Source organism: Grammomys surdaster, unplaced genomic scaffold, assembly GCF_004785775.1.
Source record: "Grammomys surdaster isolate TR1022 unplaced genomic scaffold, NIH_TR_1.0 213, whole genome shotgun sequence".
Lineage (NCBI taxonomy): Eukaryota > Metazoa > Chordata > Mammalia > Rodentia > Muridae > Grammomys > Grammomys surdaster.
Window position 1 is genome coordinate 8101610 of NW_021604658.1, and position 21325 is coordinate 8122934.

The 21325-nt window shown below is 37.9% G+C and overlaps 1 protein-coding gene across 1 annotated transcript; it reads right to left on the reverse strand.

Moving 5' to 3' along the window:
• Positions 1–1314: 1314 nt before the first annotated feature.
• On the reverse strand, positions 1315–3556 carry Kif2b (kinesin family member 2B). The gene has a single exon (XM_028772467.1). It carries the CDS (start codon positions 3457–3459, stop codon positions 1453–1455), a length of 2007 nt encoding a protein of 668 aa, XP_028628300.1. The 5' UTR covers positions 3460–3556; the 3' UTR covers positions 1315–1452.
• Positions 3557–21325: the final 17769 nt, after the last annotated feature.

The window sequence follows — 21325 nt, forward strand, 5'->3', positions numbered from 1 at the left end:
CTGGTCTTTACAGGGTACTAGTATTCCATTACTGTCTGGTCTCCTTATGTGTAACTGTTTTACATCTTTTCCAGCCTTTATATATTAGAGTTTGAAACAATATGCTATTTTTTTGTTAAGTGTACCTCTAGAATTTGTAGGCTACTTTTTTATGTCCACCAGTTTCCCAGGTTTGTCTTATTTTCTGTGTAAATAAATCACTTCTGTTTTTCAGAATGATTTTAGAGTTGGCATATTTGGAGACAAAAATATCCTATTATGGTGCAGATATTTGTTGATACTCTGGCATTAATATTTTATGTGTATCATTATATTTTCATTCCCATATTAGATGAACATTTTTCCTTTTAAATGATAACCTTCTTGACCCTCACATCTAAAAAAAGTCTCCATAGCATTGACCCAAGGCATTACATTTTCTTACAGCCTTTGCGTGTGTCCTAAGCAGTTGTGAGCTCTATAGTCCTTTATATGGGAACTTTCCTGTCTACTACCTCTTGCCCCAATTTGAAACCAGAATTCTTCTTCACAAAGCAGACTAGTGAAAAATACAATAATGGGTGAAAAGTTAAAGACATCAATCAAAATTCCCTACACAGACACAACAGCCCAGGTATACATGTGTTCTACAGTGCATGTGCACACACAGGCACTCACACACACACACACAACTGATTCAGGGATAACAGTACAGTTATTACAACTTACAACTTAAATGCTATGATAACGAAACCTTCTCAATTCTAGGCTCTAAAATGTTTCCCTGAGAGCTTCCTCTTTTTCCTTTCAGAATGACTTAATCTCAGAAGCCAACTGAATCCACACAACCATGGGACAGATAAAGATTTAGAAGTGGGTATCTGACTGACTCCTGTTTCATGTCCTGCTTCTTCATGTTTTCATTCCCTTCTCTTTAGTTCACACAGCATTTTGCTTTACCAGCTACAAAGGTAGGGACTCTAATTTCATTGCAGCTGTTTTTGTTGTTGTTGTTGTTTTGTTTTTTTTTGTTATTTTTTGTTTTGTTTTTCTTACATCAGGGTGTCTCAGCCTCAGGGGTATTTTAATATTCAAACAAATAGGCAATTATTTGTGTGGGAAGCAATCTTTGAATTACAGACTATTTAGCAAGCTCTCTGGTGAGCCCACATTTTGTCAGCATCCCCATACCCCAGTCATAACCATCAAAATGTTTCTTAACACCACCAGTTGTCAGAAGGGATAGGGGTAGGGAAAATCCTCATAGGGTGCAACCCAGTGACACAAAGAATGAAAGCAAACTACGGAAATACAAAGGCAGAAGATTAGACCACATTTTTGACCAGGATGCTTTAAAATGTAAGCTCTCCAGGGGACCTTTATGCTTAGATAATTTGGACAGATTACTGTAACAAGAGGTAGAAACGTGAGAACTGTATCCAAGAACTCATTCCTGATCTCTGGTCATTGCTGTCACTCAACTTGGCTTTTCTTTTGGAGGTCATCTCGTAGTAATTGGAGCTTCTTTTGGATATCAGTAAGCACACCGATTTTCTGCTCCAAAATGGACAAAGACTGCGCAATGCAAAAATCCACATCACAATTGAGTTCCTCAGCCGTTTCCTGGATGGCCTCCCACCACTGGTTGGACCTGCTCCATGAAGCTGCTGACTCCTTTGTTAAAGCGACTTCATCACTTTCTTTCTCTTCCTCTTTCTGTACAGTAGGTATCTGAATAACTTCATCCTTCTGAAGGGACTTTTCCGAATTCGTATTGCCGTTTTCTATCATCAGTGGTACTTCATGGGCAGTTGGAGAGGCGCAATGATGGTAGGGCCTTGCCTCCAAAGCTAATTCTTTGACTCTGTTTGCGTATCTTAAAGTATTGAGGGTATTTTCACAGGAAGTCATCCCGGGTGAGATTGTAGCGATCATGCAGGTGTAGGAGTTCTGCCCTATGAAGGAGTCCCGGAGCACCTGTGTGAGTTTGCTGGCTCTGAACGGGGTATGAGACTTGTTCTTACCCAATGCCCTGATGCACTCTTTCAGGGCCAGCAGACTCTTATTTATCTCAGCCCCTTCCAGCTGCCTCTTCCGGGTGGCCTTGGCAGTATCTGCTCCCCTTTCGTTGCCAGCTAAGTCAACAAGGGAAAACTTGCCATGCAGTTTCCCTTTGGACTTGAGAATGAGCTGGAACACAGCATGACTCCTGGATGAGTGGGCGTTGACAGAGGTCTGACCGGAAGTCCGACAACTGTTTCCGAGCTCCACCAGATTTAGAACTTCCTCTACACAGCACACCTCCTGCTCCTGCAGCCCCACCACTTGTACTTGCTGATTTCCATCTTCCAGGACCTGCAGCTTCTTCTTCCAGTTCAAGAGATCATACACTTTGCCGCCATAGATCTCAAAAAATGTCCCATAGACTTTGAGTTCCAATTTCTCATAGGCGGGGGTTCTTAGAAGGAGGAAGATATCCTGAGCTACCAGGGCGTAAATGCCTTTAGAACAATCCTGGGCCTTTCCTGAAAAGGCTCCACCCATCGTGTGGGTTTTTCCACTGCCAGTCTGCCCGTAGGCAAAACAAGTGGCCATGCCCTTTCGGAAAATGGACTCCACAAGAGGCCGGGCGGTGAACTGATACACTAATTCATTTGATGCCTTGTCATCAAAGGCATGATCAAAACAGAAGGTCTGGTTTTCCAAGTAGCGGGTCAGGTCCACCTTTTGTTTAGACTCGTGTACCATGACCACGTTGTGCGAGGGAATAGTGATGATATCTAGGTCTTTCATGGTGGTCTCTCTCTCATTAAGAGGGCGCTTCCTCACACACACACAGATCCGATGGTCTTCTGGGGGCTCTAGGCTGGACATCTTGCTACTGTCTAGATGCCTGCGGTACTCCTCAATCATGCGCATAGTCTCAAAGTTTGGATTTCCAGTGTTGATGTCAAGGGCTCGTCTAGCTCGGATCTCTAGCTGCAGTCGTCGGCGCTTCTCTCTCTGCTTCTGCAGCTTTTCAATTTCCCTTAAGCAGGGGGATTTTTTCCGCTTCATCAGACAAGGGTTGCTGGGGATCACCAGGGTTTGGCTGTCCCCTGAGGGTGTTTCATTTCTGTGTGAGATCATCGCAATCCACTTGGTGGCTGTACGCTGGTCTCCAATGGCAGTAGAAGGTATTACAGACACCGGGCGCAGGGGCCTACGTGACCGTTGGTGTTCAGTAGAGGCCAGAGCTGGATTCAACAGAAGTACAGTCTCCAGTTCGATCTTCTTTCCTTTTTTGACTCCTTTCTCAACCCATTCTACTGTGACCCAGGAGTTTTCTCTGTTGATCTCTGTGACCACAGCCAGGTGAATCCGTTTGTCACTGCGCTGGATCGCCACACAGATGCCCACCTGGAAGTCTGTGAAGTGGGATTTCAGAGGTTTAAGGGGTGAGAGGCGTGGGGCCAGAGGAAGGCAGAACTGGCTGGCCATGGTGAGTGATGGAGTTACCAGGGCTCGCTTTCTGAGCCTCTTGGCGTTGGCACAACAGGACCAGAGTCCAAGCCAGCCTGAGTGTCCAGAGCTCGAGCATCGATGTGTGTTGATCTCGCCTTTGTGAACCAAGCACCAGGGCATTGGCTGAGGGCTCTTTCGTCACAAAGGGACCAAAAGATGACGCTGAAGAGATGGAGGTCTGTAGGTGAGTAAGTGGACAAGCATCATGTTGTTAGGGTAGTGCAGAGGCAGCTGAAACAGATTATTCCCTGCCAGTAAGCATGGGTGGATCTAAGAAGTGTGTGTGTGTGTGTGTGTGTGTGTGTGTGACAGAGAGAGAGACAGAGACAGAGACAGAGAGAGAGAGACAGAGAGAGAGAGAGAGAGAGAGAGAGAGAGAGAGAGAGAGAGAGAGAGAGAGAGGAAAGACAGAGGTGGGGTGTATGGTTTGGGTCCCTGTAAACACCATGAACGTTCAAACTTATGCTTTGCACATATCTATCCCCTCTGAGAATCTGACTTCTGTAGTTCAGTTTAAGCACAGTTATGAAATCCCCTTGAACATTCTGGGGATCAGTGGGAACAGATAAAGGTAAGGATTTTTACAAATCTGGGATTTTAGAAAAAAAATGCAACAAGATGCTGTTGAAGAATCTATCTGTGCCACCTTCTTCCACACTTGTCTAATGCACACAGCATAAAGTTATGCAAGTTTAATGGACTTTCTCATTACAAAATCAGAGCGAGTTGAACAGAGCAGGTCATTACTGTACTTTGTTAAGGCAGAACTTTGGGACAGCACTAGAGCTTGCAAACACAAGATGTTTATCACATCCCAAGGCTTCTGACAGCTACAAAGCGAGTGTTATTGGGATTCCTGTCACTGCAGAGCTTGAGAGGAGTTTAGTAATTACAACAGCAAACCTCTTCAGTAATTACACCTCCGGACTCATTATCTTAAACGAAAGACTTCCGTATCCCATCCCACAAATCAATCCTCTCTCTCTCTCCCTCTCTCCCTCTCCCTCTCCCTCTCCCTCTCTCTCTCTCTCTCTCTCTCTCTCTCTCTCTCTCTCTCTCTCTCTCTCTCTCCTCTCCTCTCCTCTCCTCTGTCTGTCTCCCTTCCTCTCTCTCCCTCCGGCCCTCCTCTCTCCTCTTTTTTCTTTGTCTGTCTCCTCTGTCTGACTGTTTCTCTCACTCCCTCTCTCCTTTCTTCCCTCTCTTTCCTCTCTGTCTGTCTTCTCTGTCTCTATCTATGTCTGTCTGTGTCTGTGTCTGTCTGTCTGTCTGTCTGTCTGTCTCTTTCCATTTCTCTTTCTGTCTCTCTCCAGGTCTCTCTCTCTCTCTCTCTCTCTCTCTCTCTCTCTCTCTGTGTGTGTGTGTGTGTGTGTGTTGAAGTATTTTACAAGTAGCTAAGTAGGGAAAGTAGGTTAGAGTTTCTAAGAAAACAGTTAAGATCATGTGAATGAAAAGTGTATTTAGTTTTCAGATAATCTGTGGTGCGGATGAAGATGACACCTGACGCCCAGCCCCACTCCATTAGTGCACACTGTCCTCTGCATTGTGAATTTGGTTGTGTTCATAGTTATAGCTGTGAGAAAACATTCTGCAGCAGTGTCCTCAGAACTTTCTCTTGAAACAAAGCTCACTATAGAAATAAATTCTGCTATAAAATAACTGCCTTTTTGGCATTGTCAATAAATTTGGTAAATCTTAGGTCACTTGATAAATTGGATATGTGGAAAAATGCCAATTTGAGGGGAATATATATTATTGAAAACCAATGGAGAAAGGAGTAAAAGAACCATGTCATATAATTTTTAATTGACCATATTAGCAATAGTTAAACTTGTGCATTAAGTAAATTATTTTATTGTTTTTTCCTCAGGCATTGTTTAACTACTGCCATTCTATTTGCTACCTTGTATTCTTCTTGCAATATTTTTGAGATAGGGTCTTAGAATATATCATGTAGCACACATTAGTCTCAAACTTGGATATTTAGCTGAGAATGACCTTGAAGTTTTAATTCTGCCTTCATCCTCAACTGCTGAAATTAAAGGCGTGCATTGACACATTAGTTCTTATATTATTCAGATTATCCCATCCACAGTTTTATGAGAGCTGACAAAACTCTCTACCAACTGAGACTCATTCCCAGTCATAATAGCTTCCAATGGAGACTCCAAACCCTACAAAGCCTCATCAGCTTCTAAAGGAGACCCTAAAGGCATGGCCATACAAATGGCCCAGGTTTATCTCAGTGTGTCTCAAAAAAAAAATATACAGAAATGAATGTGAGAGAGATTTCTGGTGACCCGGTGACAGGGATAGGAATAGTAGGCAGTAGGAGGTATGAGTTTTTAGTATGCAAAGTGTACATATGTTGTTCTAGTTAAGGTTAATATTGGTATCATGCCCTTCCATGACACAAAGCAAGTTGAGGAGGAAAGGGTTTATTTAACTTAAATGTTTACAACATGGTCCAGTATTGAAGGAAGTTAGGACAGGAATTCGAGCCGGGCCGTGGTGGCACACACCTTTAATCCCAGCACTTGGGAGGCAGAGGCAGGTGGATTTCTGAGTTTGAGGCCAGCCTGGTCTACAGAGTGAGTTCCAGGACAGTCAGAGCTACACAGGGAAACCCTGTCTCGAAAAGCCAAAAAAAAAAAAAAAAAAAAAAGGACAGGAATGCAGGACTGGAACTTAGAGGCTGGAACTTATATAAACACTGTGGAAGGCTGCTGCTTTTCAGTTTGCTCATCCTGGCTTGCCCAGTTTGATTTCTTATAGAACGCAGAACCACCAGTCTAGAAATTGCACCATTTACAATGAGCTGAGTCCTGCAATATAATAATTCAAAAAAAACGCACTACTGATGAATTCTTCACAGGCCTGTGCTCAATTGAGGTTCTTTCATTTCAGATTACTGTAGCCTGTATCAAAGTTGACATAAAACTAGCCAGCACATATGTAATATTGAAAAATAATAATAAATTAAAATCTAGTTTGTGGTGGAAAGTGCCAACCTCCTCTCCCATGCTAGCCGTATTTTGTTCTCTTAGGCTAGTAAGTCTTATACCTAAGAAATAGAGAGCCATGGCTTTCATGGCAAAAATCAAGGACTGAAGTTTTCTTTGTGTTGTTTTGATTTGCTTTTCTCTCTAGCACACCAAGAAGAAGCTCCCTGCACCCATTTGTCAACTTTTTTTCTCAGTCCTAGTCTCATATGGTCTTCCTAAGATACATCAGAATTTTCCTCAAATTAACTTCTTATACAGCTAGCTGGCTAAAGTATAGATGAATAGATAGATAGATAGATAGATAGATAGATAGATAGATAGATAGATAGAATAAATAAATAAATCCCAAGCCCTGCATCTGCCCACAGAAACTTCAGATTCAAAAACCTATAGGAGATGCATTTTCTTTCTGAAAATAGTATTTCTTGGGAGTGTGTGTGTGTGTGTGTGTGTGTGTGTGTGTGCTGTAGGACAGAGGTTGCTGTTAGATGTTCTCTTCAAACTCTCCTTACCTTATTTGTTAAGACAGGTTGTTCACTGAACCTGGAACTTGCTGCTTCATCTAGACTGACTGATGATCCCACTCTCCCTGTCTCCCTGTGCTTGGGGTTGCAGACGTACTGTCATGCCTTACTTCTATTTGGCTTCTGGAGATCTGACTCCAGATCCCATGTCTAGATAGTTTTTTATTCATGGAGTGCTATCTGCTTATCGACTTTCTAAATATTAATTGCATTTTCTTGCTTTAAAAGTCTAGTCCCCTTCTAAATATGAATACATACCTTCATCTTCTCCTTCAATCCCATTGGAGTTAGAACTGCTCTGTCCTTTGCTAGTAAATAAAATTCTAGGGAGACTGTGACAGCATTTGACATCCCAACTAAATGTAATCTGGTTTCCCCTAGCAGCTTCATCCAGTTAGGAACCCAGGTTATTTTTCCCACTAAACCTGGAGTTGTTTGGACGTATGTTTATTAGTTCTCCACTTTTCAACACATTAGCATCTCTCCACCACTCAACAGAGGCGGCGGTACCAATTCTGAATGAAGACACACAATGCACACTATCATCTGTTTTCCCTGCATCCTCAGGCTTGTCCACTGTTTATACTTAGTCTAAAGATGAGCTGGTCTAAAGAAATTAACCTTTACCAAGTGGCCTGTTGTATTGCAAATAATGGACAGTTGTTTAGGTGGTTCTCCAATTTTGATAATCTGGAATTTCACTTGCAATAAAATGTATCTATGCTGCCATGAAGCATAAGACCATCCACATAACTCTCTCTACTGTAATTTATTCTGGGGGATGAGTTTATATAAGAAGACAATGAGGATCTTGAGTAATGAGATAAAAGCAGCATTTATCACAAAATGACAACCTAGATAAGCCTAAGATAGTCATTTGGTAGACGAATAGTTTGCAGATTGAAGAAGCAAATCTCTCGACACTACTTCATATATTTGAGGGAATTTAACAGAGCCATAAGCACCTAGAAAATTCTCTTGTTGACTTTTTCCAATTAATGGAATTCTGACATCAAATAATTGACCATTTGTGATGGTGATTTTCAACGTGACCAAATCTAGAATCACCTACTAAAAGAGGGCCTCTGAAAGTGCTTTTGGAGTTTTATATTAATTGATGTTGGAAGATACCTGTCAATCCTGGGAGGAAACAGCCTAGGCAGGGTACCTGAATTGTATAAAGGAGATGAAGAGAGCTGAGCAGTAGCAAACTTGGATTCCTCGCTGTCTGTTCCTGATGCTGGATCAAACAATCTGTTTCAGCCTCTATCTTCACTTCTCAGTCCTAATGGACCATTCTTTTGAACTATGAAACAAAATAGACCCTTCCTCTCTTAACTTGTTATTGCTAGGATAGTTAATCGCAGCAACAAGAAAAGAAACTAAGATACTGCTTACTCATGCCCTTGCTAAACTAATGCCTCAACAAACAACTGAATGATAGATCCTACTCATCTAAATCTCCCTTTTCCAAAAACCATAACATGTATCATGTGTATGTATCTACAAACTAAAGTGGTACGAGTGAGAGGTAAACAGGAAATGAGATAGGTAATTTTCATTTATCGATTATGAACATTTTCAATTTGAGGCTTGTCAAAGTTGCTTCCTGGAACAGAATGTGATTTTTACTCTCATTCAATATGTGAACCCCTCAGGATAAGTTCAAGTGTGTGCTGTTTAAACAGTATTTTAATAGACGTTGAACAGCTGTTGGGTGTGTGTGATTACGGAAGGCTTGTGTATGGGAATGCAAACTTCAGCAGATTTAATTCTTTAGAATAGATCAGTAGACTTCCCCATATCTCTTTGAAGAAGCAGAATGAAGATTTTAAGTTTTAAAATACTCGAATTTTTCTTCAATGAGTTCAAAGGTACCTTACACCATTTACCTGATGATAACTGTCTGCAACCTATATGTCTGTCACTTGTGGATACTCATCCATAAGATTATCCAAGATGGCAAAGACCCCACACATCAATGTTCCTTTCATCTAGGACCATGTGTGTAGGTTATCTCTCAGCTTTCAGTTTTATCTAAGGATGTTGAGGAAACGGCTGAACTTTATTGATATTCTATAGACAAGTGGCTTTTGCTTGTATCTCTAGGGAAAACCATAGAAGCCATTCTGGTACCTTTTTATTTCAGCTCTAGCTCTCTACCTTAAGCCTCCTCTGTTTGTAGCCTTCAGAGTTTTCATTATTAGACTACACTTTAATATTTTAAGAACAACTTTATGTGGAATAAATACGGCAAAGATACCGTTTTAGTTGGGGTTTCTATTGCTATAATAAAACATCAAGGCCAAATTTAATCTGTGAAGAAAGTGGTTTGTTTAATAGTACAGTCAAGATTAATTTCCCAAGTAGGAGATTAAAGTATACCTGAATCTAATTTTTTAAGTTAAAAAGAAAAAGATTCTTGAAGAGTGGGAAGAGATGCCTTATGTTTCCAGACTTCGTACATTTAAATTTTTCTGATACTATAAGAATCTTGGATACTTCAGAGAGACATTGAGTCAAACTAAGGAGGATCTCATTCAGTCCTGTATTTTTGACAAACTTTAATAATCACCTTCTAAATATCAAAAGGTCTAATCTAATGGGTAGATTGTATAATAGTAAAGAGGAAAACTACATGTTGTACAAAGATAGATATTTATATAAAATGATAGTAAGTTATAGCTAAAATTCATGTTCCTACTTAAAATGCATCAAAACACAAAATACATAGTATCATGTTGTGGTCAGACATTCAGAACATGTATATGTAACAGAAGCTGGTGTTAGGATAATTTTTGTTTTCTAACCTACCTAAGTCTCACAATCCTTTGAAAAGATGTTTCAAAGTATGAATTGCCTGGATTCACACAGACCTGACTTACTCTTTAGGGACTAAAACCTTAGAAATCTATACTAGCAACATTTTCAGTGGGAGATTTTTGTCATAGGAAGACTGGGAAGACTTAGACTATATGTTAGTGCATCCTATATAGAGATTTTGACTCTATGGTAGCAAGAATAAAGATGATCTTGGCACAGTTGTGGTCATGGAGTTTCTTTTTTAAGATTTTAAATGCTTGACTTAAAGAGCTGTCTGATACAGAAATGAAAGAAATGTCATTTTCTGGAATAGTAGCTTTTTTTGCTTCCTGCAAGGTTTGTGGCAAATATAATCTTTGATATTATTATTGAACAAAATGAAGTAAAAATTATATGCTCTCTAGACTTCATGCCATTAAAAGAAATTTGTAAGCATAGGACCATATCATTTTCTTATAACTCCTACGGTGCTTTAGAAGAGCACATGGTAGATATTCTAAAAATGTTTGTTATGTTTAACTGTTGGGTACCATCAAGTAAGTCTGTGTATCGTTTTTCTTTTCCTTTTTCTTTTGGTTTTGCTCTTTACTGCTTGCTAAGAGTACAAAATGGATTGATACCACAACTGAAAACATCCATTATATGTCTCAGTAGTATCTACATAGGTAATAGTCACTATTTATTATGATCAGAGTCTGATATTTGCCTGTCAGAGTAATACAAATTTACTATTTTCCTTTTTTTCTGGGACAATAAATTAAGTAGACTAGAATTTTAGGGAGTAGGACATCAGGTTACAGATCAAAATAAATATTTTATTCAAAGGAGAAAGAAAATTTAAGTAGTTGATTGATTTAACAGGTTATCAGATATTTATTGTATATTTTAAGTGCACGTATCTACAGCCTTCTCCAATTCTGAAAGTATTTGGAATTGTCCAGCTACAGTGATTTAGTTATTTAATATGTGTGTGATTGACTTTTTGACAGTAGAGGTTGGAACCCAGCATGTCTGTTTTGATGACCTTTTCCGGAGACTTGGCCAATTTGAAAAAAAAATCAGTTAATTCTTATAATCGAAAAAGGAAGAAAAATTTATAAGTATGCTATAAATGCATAAATATATGTAGGCAATCATCTATGTTATCCTTTACAGGCACACATTTAGACAAATCTGTTATTGATAGTTAAAATCTGCCAGAAGTGCTACAAACACAGATGGAAGATAGTGTGTTGGCAGGTGGAAGAAACATAAACACATGGGAAAAATTTAGTATTAGACTATGGATGCATAAAGTTAGCTTCAGAGCTAAGAAATTGTGTGTGCTATCATAAAGACTTCCTGAAAAAAACAAAAATGTTAGTAGTTAAGTTTAGGAGGAGTCAGATATAGTGTACAACTGTCCAATTGTGTTAGTTACATTTGGATCACTGTGACAGAAGTAGATCCCAAAGAGTATTAAGTAGCCCCACTACAATAACATCTGGACTTATTTCCCTTGCATTGCAGGGGGTGGTGTGTCTGGACCAGGTCACCATAATCACTCTACTGAACAAGGAGGGGAGCAGTTCACCAGTAACCTTGGAACTTTCCCAGCCTCCAGACCAGTGCCAATAAACTCATGGACAACATCTGTCAGGACAAGATTAGTGCAAGCATTATTTGTGACATAATGGAAACAGCAGGAATGTCATTGAGCCTGGATTTGTATGCTAGACTGATATGAATCACATCCCAGAAGACCTGGCATAATGTAAGGGAAGAAGAGACTGTGGAGTCTGAGCTTGTGTAAAGAGAGTGTGGAAACAGTCAATGTTATAGGTTCTGAGTTCCAGTCCAAGACAGTAAGTAGAAAGTTGACCATAACGACTACTAATGCTAAGACCTCTCTAGGCATTGTAGAATAGTGAGAATAGAGAAAAGAAAAATAGATCAGAGCTCACTCCCCTAAGACCAGGATCAGTGATCATTAGACCTTGCAAAACATGGACAACCAGATGGGGCAGGACAGAAAAGATCAGATTGTGGACGTTGGCTGAAGCATCCCCAAGGCTCTCCTTTTGAACACATTTGTTTCCATAGATGCTGGTGTTGTGTTGGAAGGCCATGGAGCATTTATGCGGGCCAGTTTAGCTGGAGCAAGGAAATCACTGAGGCAGGCTTAAGTGTTGGGTATGTTAATAAAGTTATGTCCCAGGGTACTCCCTCTCTGTCTACTTCCTAGTCTTCTGTGATGTGGTCAGCATTTGCTAGTCATGCCACTAGTACAGAAGTATATATATATATATATAATACCTCCCTTCTCAGCCATGATAGACTGACATTCTCTGAAACTGTGAGCCATTATTTCTTCCTTTTCCTTCAGTTTTTTTTCTCCTTTCGGGTATTTTGGTGACAGTGACCCAAATGTAACTAACACAACTTATATAGAAAATACAAGTTATATAGAATGTAAATTGATGTAATAGATTATTTTATAGAGGCTCCTTTTGGCAACAAACAAACAAACAAACAAAAAACACCTAGGAAAAAATGGGATCAATAAAAATGAAAAATCAAAGAGGACCCCAAATTAGAAGCTACTTTAATACTGGTAGCATTTTACCTTCTATTTCTGATCACAGATAACCAGAAAACCCTTAGAGATAACCAGAAAACCCTTAGATAGAAGAGAGCAGAGAAATTTAAAAATGTTGTACATCCATCAGTAGAGAATTTACGTACAGCTAAGTGTGAACAGGGGATGGTAAGATAGTGTTGGCTTAATGTCTCTACTTCTATCAGCTTGTCCAGTTACAGGTGCAAATGAAATCAATCAATCAATCAATTAAAGTTGCACACTGTGGATCAATAGAACTCTTGCAGTATCTCTGTAGCATGGGATCCTTTTTATTTACTTAAAATATTTTATTTTATTGGTTGTGGCAAATATCATACACCTATACATATATATCCTATATCTTTAAGGATTAAAAGTTATTTCAGATATACTACTCTTGGGCATATACCCTAAAGATGATCCAACATGTAACAAGGACACATGCTCTACTATGTTCAGAGCAGCCTTATTTATAATAGCCAGAAGCTGGAAACAACCCGATGTCCCTCAACAGAAGAATGAGTAAAGAATATGTGGAACATTTGCACAATGGAGTACTACTCAGCAATTAAAAACAATGACTTCATGAAATTCACAGGCAAATGGATGGAACTAGAAAATATCATCCTGAGTGAGGTAACCCAGTCACAAAAGAACACACATGGATATTAGGCAAAAAGCTCAGAATACCCAAGATACAACTTACAGCTCATATAAATGAAGCTCAAGAAGAAGGAAGACCAAAGTGTGGATGCTTCAGTACTACATAGAAGGGGCAACAAAATAATCACAGGAGGTAGAAGCTGGGAGGGTCTTTGGAGGAAGTGAGGAGTGGGAAGGGAAAAGGGGAGCAGGATAAGGTATGGGAGAAGACAGGGTTGATGTACAGAAGGTCAGGAAATTGAACAGAGATGTGTAGCAATGGGGGATGGAGAACTTGGGATAGCCAGCAGAAAGTCCCAAACACCAGGAATGCAAGAAATTCCCAGGACCCAATGGGATGACATTAACTGAAATACCCAACAAAGGGCAGGGAGAACCTATAGAGACCATATCCAGAGGTTAGACAAGGCTCCCTGTTGAGGGAAGGGGCCACTCACTCATCTACAAAATTTTAACTCAGAATTGCTCCTGTCTAAAGAAAAAATGGAAATACAGGGACAAAGAGTCGAGCAGAATCTGAAGGAAAGGCCATCCAGAGATTGTCACATCTGGGGATCCATCCCATATGCAGACACCAAATCCAGACATTATTGTTGATGCCAAGAAGTGCTTGCTGACAGGAGCCTGATATAGCTGTCTCCTGAGAGGCTCTACTAGAACCTGACCAATACAGATGCAGATGCTCGAAGACAACCCTCAGACTGAGCACAGGGACCCCAATGGAGGAGTTAGAGGAAGGACTGAAGGAGCTGAAGGGTTTTGCAACCCCATAGGAAGAACTAGAAAATCAACCAACCACACCCCCTTCCCCTAGAGCTGCCCGGAAGTAAAACACCAACAAAAGAGTACACATGGAGGGACTTGTGGCTCCAGCTGCATATGTAGCAGAGGATTACCTTATCTGGCATCAATGGGGGTGGGGGTTGGTCCTGTGGAGACTCAATGCCCCAGTGTAGGGGAATGCTAGGGAGATGAGGCAGGAGTGGGTGGGTGGGTGGGTGGGTGGGAACTCACCCTTACAGAAGCAGGAGGAGGGGAGATGGGATAGCAGGTTTGTGGAGGGGAAACTGAGAAATGGGATAACATTTGAAATGTAAATAAATAAAATATCCAAAAAAATGTTATTTCATTGTGTGCCAAGAATTGTTGAGAAATTCATTTTTAATTTGTTATAAAGGTTTACTTGATTATTAATAGTGAAGCTCTATTCATTAAATTCTCATTAAACAAAACGTATGAGTTATGTTAGTCTGTGAGTTGATAGATGTGTTGGTTGTGTTGCTTTTACGGAGCCTTGTATTTTTGGTATCTTTCATTTACTATGTCTCTTACAGTCTTTTGACTTTCTGTTCTATGAGGGTCCCTGAGCCAGCAAAAGAGGAATTTGATGGAGATATCCCAATAGGGTTGAGTGTTCAAGGGCTTTCACTCTCTTCATAATGTCTGTCTGTGGATCTCTGTATTTGTCCTCCATTATTGATGATGAAATGCATTTGATGATGGCAGAGCAAGGCACTGTTGTATGAGTATAGAAGGATGCCCTTAGTGGTCATTTTATGACTATGTTTCTTTAGCAGAATAGTAGTATTTGGTTTCTTCTAGGTACTTGACCTGTGTAGTCTCAGGTGTTTGACACTTGAGAAATTTTGAGGATGAGTTCAATCTCATGGACTGGGTTTGAAACCAACTAAGTATTGATTGGTTACTCCTACAACCTTGGCTACTATCACACTAGCACATTTTGTAGGCAAGACTTCCTTGTTCATAGAATAATTTGGTATTTATCTTTCTCCTTTGGTAGTAAAAGGAGCACCTTCTTTTCCCATGAATCCATGATTGTCAAGGTTCTGTGTAGACACCAGCTCAGCTTCTCCATATTCAATGGGTTGTGTGTGTGTTTAGCAATTGGACCTTAGTTTGTGAAAGGCAATAAATAGCCTGCGTAGTTTGAGGATTCCCGTGGGGGCACCTTTGGGCAACAACTCACCATATTCCTTCCTTCTAGCCCCTTCTTCACACTCCATTCCTGTTTTTCTTTCTTCTAGGTACCTGGCCTATCTAGTTTCTTTTGTTACATTCAACCTCATTGTTGACCCATAACCTCTCTATTGTCCTTTATTCAAGCTCTCTAGTCCCTTATCTTCCAGTTTCTTATTTTATAAGTAACTTATAAAATGTACCAGCATTGCAGCCTACATATCAAAGACTTAGCACCTAACATCCACACATAAGTGAATACATACTATATTTGCATTCTGAGGTCTGGCTAAACTCATTCAAGATGATTTTTATCTACCTTCATCCATTTATCCTAATTTCATGATTTCATTTTTAATAGCTAGTCAATTTTCCATTGTGTAAATGAACCATATATTCTTTGTCCTTTCATATGTTGATAGTTTCTAGGATGTTTTAAATTTATGGCTATTTCAAATAGAGCATCAATGAACATGATTGAGCAAGCATCTCTGTAAAATGATGTAGAGTTCTTTTGGTGTGTTTGTGTGTGTGTGTGTTTACCATATAGCTGTATCTTAAGGTACATCTATTCCCAGTATACTGATTTTCACAATAGCTATTCAAATTTGCACTCCAAACAACAATGTATGACTGTACCCCTTACTCCACATCTTTGCCAGTGTCAACTGTTATTTATTTTATTGATTTTGGCCTTTCTAACTGGTGTAAAATGAAATTTGAATGTGATTAACATTTCCTTACTGACTAAAGACATTAATCATTTAAGTGCTTCCCAGCCATTTTGTTTTCTCTTTTGATTATTCTGATTAGATCTCTACCCTATTTTTAATTGGGTTATTATTTTTCTTGATGTCCATTTTTTCAGTTTTGTATATAATTTAGATATTTACCCTTTTTTAGATGTATAGTTAGTAATAATTTTTTCTATTTTGTAGGCTGTCACTTTGTCTGAATGATAGTGTCATTTGCTATGCAGAAGCATTTCAACTTCATGTGGTACCATTTATTAATTTTTCTTAGTGTTTGTGCTAAAGGTTCTCTGTTTTAAAAGTAATCCTCTATACCAATGAGTTTAAAAGTACTACCTACTTTCTTTTATATCTGATTCACTGTAGTTAGCCTTATGTTGGTCTTTGCTCCATTTCTAGTTGAGTTTTCTCTGGATCTATTTGTAGACATCTACAGGCAACCATCTATTTTGACAAGCATCATTAGTTGAAGATGTTTCTTTTTGTCCAGTGTGATTCTTGCATTGTGTATTCACATATGTCTTTTGATAATAGTTTGTCTATTTATCATATATTCTCTTTATCTTGTTTCTAAAGACAAGCCACAAATTTTTAATAGAAAGAACCTGAGATCCTTGCAAAAACAAGTTTCCTGAAATTTCATTTCCTCATCTATATGTTGGACAAAATCTCTAAATATTTCTCTGGCTCAAAACCCTAATCTGAAAACAAGTTATATTTTAAATGTTATATGATTATATCAAATTCAAAGAGGTTCTTGAAGTATTAAAATGTCCTTGCTGAATTATGGTAGTGAAATTCTAAAACAAAAATTGTTAATGAACAAGACATTGTATATACTTTGGGAAGATGGCTAGATTATCATAATGTTTGTTATCTAAGCATGTGAACTTGAATTTTTATCCCAAGCCCCTATGTAAAGAGCCTGGAATGATGGTCTTGGCTATAATACTAGATCTGTAGAAGCAGGAGTAGGACAATCCCTGAAGTTTATTGGGCATTAGTCTTGCTAAACTTTTGAGATTAAGCTTCAGTGAGAGACCCTGTCTTAAAAAATAAAGTAGGGACACATTGACAGAGACTTTGACATTGACTACCAGTCTCCATACCCATTTTCATGCATGTGCTTGATCCAGCATACATACAGAAATGTGTACACACAACACACAAACACACATGCATACCTAATCATAAGAAGAGAGACTTAATAGTTCACTAGACATGATCTTAAGGTCCTGGAGAGAACCATAGTTTGTGCCTGTTTTGGATTTGAATAAGTATGTTGAGTTTCTTCACATTTATTTCTTTGATCTGAATAAAACCTCTTAGATTTTAGCTTCCACCCAGATTGATTAAGAATAGGCATGTGTCACTATGTAAAACCCACTTCTTCTCGTAGCTTGTTTTTAATCTATTTTATTAATCATTTTAAGTTACATGATCAAACCTATTAGGAACACATAAAATTATTCAGAGAATATTTCTAAAAGTCCTAAATTTTTTAACAATGAAACTTTATGTTCTAGGAATCAAACTATTTGAGTATGAGGCTCAAAGAATGGTATGAAGTTGTCACAGATTTTGTAATATTAGTGATTCATTTGTGTTGGACTTGCATTCCACTTCACCAGTCATTAAACATAATTTTATAGATACGGCCTGTCTCAAGTTGGAAGTGAAGAAGCACCCTCTTTTATTAGATTCTATTCTGAGTTGCAATTACCAGTGTCATTAATTAAATAGATACATTCTATCAAACCAATAAAAGCTACCCATTAAAATGATTTAACAAAATTTGAAAGTACTAAATTATCCATTTGATTCTTTAATGAGGTACAATCTTTTTTATTAATTTTATATGTATCAAAAAATTAAATATTACTAGTAAAAAAACCTATATGCAACATCATTGCTGTAAAGCTGAATCATTCCAGGCGTCTGTACATTGAGTTTGCACTTTAATCTTAACTTTGATTTAAGAGCTAATAGCACTAAAGTAGTCTAGTTTACGGGGTAATAATGATTTCTGCTATTGACAGAATATTTCTATATCTTGTATCATTTTTGATTCTCTAAAATCCTGTTGAAGTGAGTAGAGTTAGTATTTTTTTTTGTCAGAACTTAACAAGTAGAAAGATGGAACTCAGATAAAACCTTTATAAATTATCATTTCTGAAAATAACAAGTTAGGATAAGAGTGCTCATATTTGGTTCTTTCTCATGTAGTATGGAATATAGTTACACAAATACAACACATGTAGAGATGTTTATACAGATATATACATATGTACAATACAAGAATCATTATTAAATATAATTCTTGGGTAAGCCATTATCTATCTCTTTATTAAATATTTTTGTTTTACATCTGGTATGTAATCATTGGTAGTAGCTTATGTCACTAGTATTGTGTTGAGGGCAGTCACTGGTCATAAAGGTCTAGTTGGAAAAATCTTCTTGATAGAAACAATCCTGTAAACTCAATAAAAATAAACCATACATTCAAGATGAAAAGAAAAACAATGAGGATTGTTCAATACAAAAGTGTGAAATTCCTGACTACTGTCTTCAATTTAGTCTATGTGAACAAATTTCCTTTGATTTGTGTATAGATATCTCTATTCTTTGTGTCTGCTCTGTGTCTATAATTTCTGATTGGATTGACATTTTTGCAAAAATAATGACTTTTATCATGACATATGCTCACAGATCATTCTTGCTATTCTTGTTGGCACCAGGGAACTTTAGACATGGGAAGACTATAATTCACAGTATCCTTGATTTGTTTTTACTCCTGAATGTTTCTTAGATACAGCCAATAAATCAACCAATCAATTTTTTTTTTGGTTTAAGACATTAAACAAAAAGAACCTACCTTAACTGAAAAACTACATTTATCAAACATGATTTTTCTGATTACTTACTGTACACCAGGTCTGTTCTAGGTATATCATTAATGTTGTGCTTTTGTGAGATCTATGTATTTTTTCCCAAAAATTATTTATCTGAAAAATATAAATAGTACTGTAGATATATTTTAAAATAATAGGCATTTTTTATGTAAACATAAAAAAAGGACAATAACCAGATCTGCTACTTTGGTGATTAGATTTAAGAGGTCGATCATAAGGTCCTTCTTTGGTCTGGGAGATGACAATTTAAATGCACATCTCTATTGGATGAAATGTTGAGTGAGGAAACTAGAAGCAGGAGGTACATTATCATAGCATCAGAATAGCAGGAGAGAGAAAGAGAGAGAGAGAGAGAGAGAGAGAGAGAGAGAGAGAACACAATTACTCTAATGTGTATTTTGTATCATACATGGTTTTATCTTTGAAGCACTTCTGCTTTTCCTTCTGTACATCCATCTTCTCACTCACACCTAGGTTTTCCACTGGCCTTTCATTTGCCATTTGGCTCTTCTTTGGGTTCTTTCAACCATACTAAAACAAAACAAAACAAAACAAAACAAACAAACAAAAAACAAAAACCTCTTCTGTGTGTCCACATTTCATTTTTTAAATGAAAAAATTATTTTCATGCAATATATTTCATCATGTTTTCTTTTCTACTTCCTCTCCCAGTTCCTCCCCAACTTTCTCCCCACCCAACTTTGTTTATTCTCTCCCCTCTTTTCTCTCTCTCTTCTCTCTCCATCCCTCCGTCCAAAACAACAAACAAACAGAAAATAGAAAACAAAACCACAAACAAGCAAACAAATAAAGGTCAAAATATATTGACAAAAAAATCTAATAGATTTTTAATAAAGACCCCCACAAACACGGAGAATCTGCTTTATTTTAGCCAGTTACTCTTGTACTTGAAGCCTGCCTTACGTTGTGATTACTAGTCATATGCAAAACCCAAAGAAGTTTAAATGAGAAAAAAAATCAGCACTGAGAGAGAGAAGTGGACATGAAGTCCCAGCCTTAACCAAAAGATATTTTTAATTGATACTGCTGGGAAAAATGGAATCAGCTTTCCCCAAGGAATGTCACTCCTGTTTCTGTGACTCTGTATTATCAGTCACCATTACTTATCACATAGCTATCACATATTTAACTGGGGCTGCTCTCTTCAGGTCTTTCTATAATTCAACCAATTGCACCCACTGAACCATTAGTTGTCTTTTCTAAACCACATATCTGAGGCATGTTTCCTGTAGTATAGGGTCCTATTGGCAATGACCCTTAAGTCATAAATACCTTCCTCATTTTCTTTCTAGCTTCTGCTTCTTGCACTTGACTGACTTTGTGTTCTAATTCTTAAACCAGGCTTCCCTGGTTCCAAGTTTGCCAGCACCATGACAAACAGCTCAGGCATTAGAGTAGACCACACCTCAATAATATGATGACAAGTTGTTGATCTCGATTATCACCTCTGATCTGTAAGTTAGTCTACTATGCTTTCAACAAAACGCTTGCTAAAATTTCGGATCATTTATGTTCTTTGATTTGACAAATTTTTGACATAGAACTCTGGACTTTTCATGTCTTTATTTATTGTACACTTGAAATATGTAGCAAATTATTTAAAATATGTTGATTTAGTGATGTGCATGTTTTTGTGCAAGTGTGTGTGTACATTAAAATTTGTGGAGGAGTTGAATCTTTTCTACCTCCTTGTGGGATTCAGGCGTCAAACATAGTTCTTGGGCTTGAGAGCATCTTCTCTACTGATTAAGAATATTGTTGGCTGATGAAAATATTTATGTTGCATGCTTTCTACATTATATAAAAAGTCATGCAATGAAATGGGTGACCTGTTTACTTCTTTGTCTCTTGTCACATATGGGCACATCAAAAATATTTGTGAGTGACAAATAAATAAATGCACACTGAAACTGGTAATAAGCAGTTTGACGAGCCTCCATCATCTGCCCATGCCATTCTTACTGCTTGTCCCTGTAATTTATATGTCTGCCTGGCTCCCTCTGCCTTTGACTCCCACTTGTGCCTCTCTTAATGATAGGACAGACTTTTCAGGTGTCTAATTATCACATTAGTATTCTAAAATGCCATGGGTAATTAATGATTTCTTCTGGTAAATCATTATGTGTGCACATACATAAGCAGATATAGATGTACAAATTTAAAATTTTATGTTTATATGCTTTTATGTGTGTATATTAATTAGTTTAATTCATTTAGTTTTTTAACACACTGTAATTCATTATGCTCATATAACTGATAAAAGGCTGAAGTTCAATGGTGATAGATTTGGAAGGCAAATTTGGAGGCCGATTTTGGATTCACTGAGGTTTCGGTTTTTTTGTTTGTTTGTTCTGTTTTTCTTCCTTATCCCTAGAAAAAGTAGTGGCTGGGATTTAAGCTTACTTGAAAGTCTGTCCTTATTTTTGCTAGTATACTACTCAAAGCTTACACTCTAAAATGTTGTTATGAAAAAAGATTTTCCATGAAAAAAATGCATAAAAATAGAATAGTATACCCTGGAAGATGAACTATCATCATAATATAATATTTTACTGGGATCTCATATCTG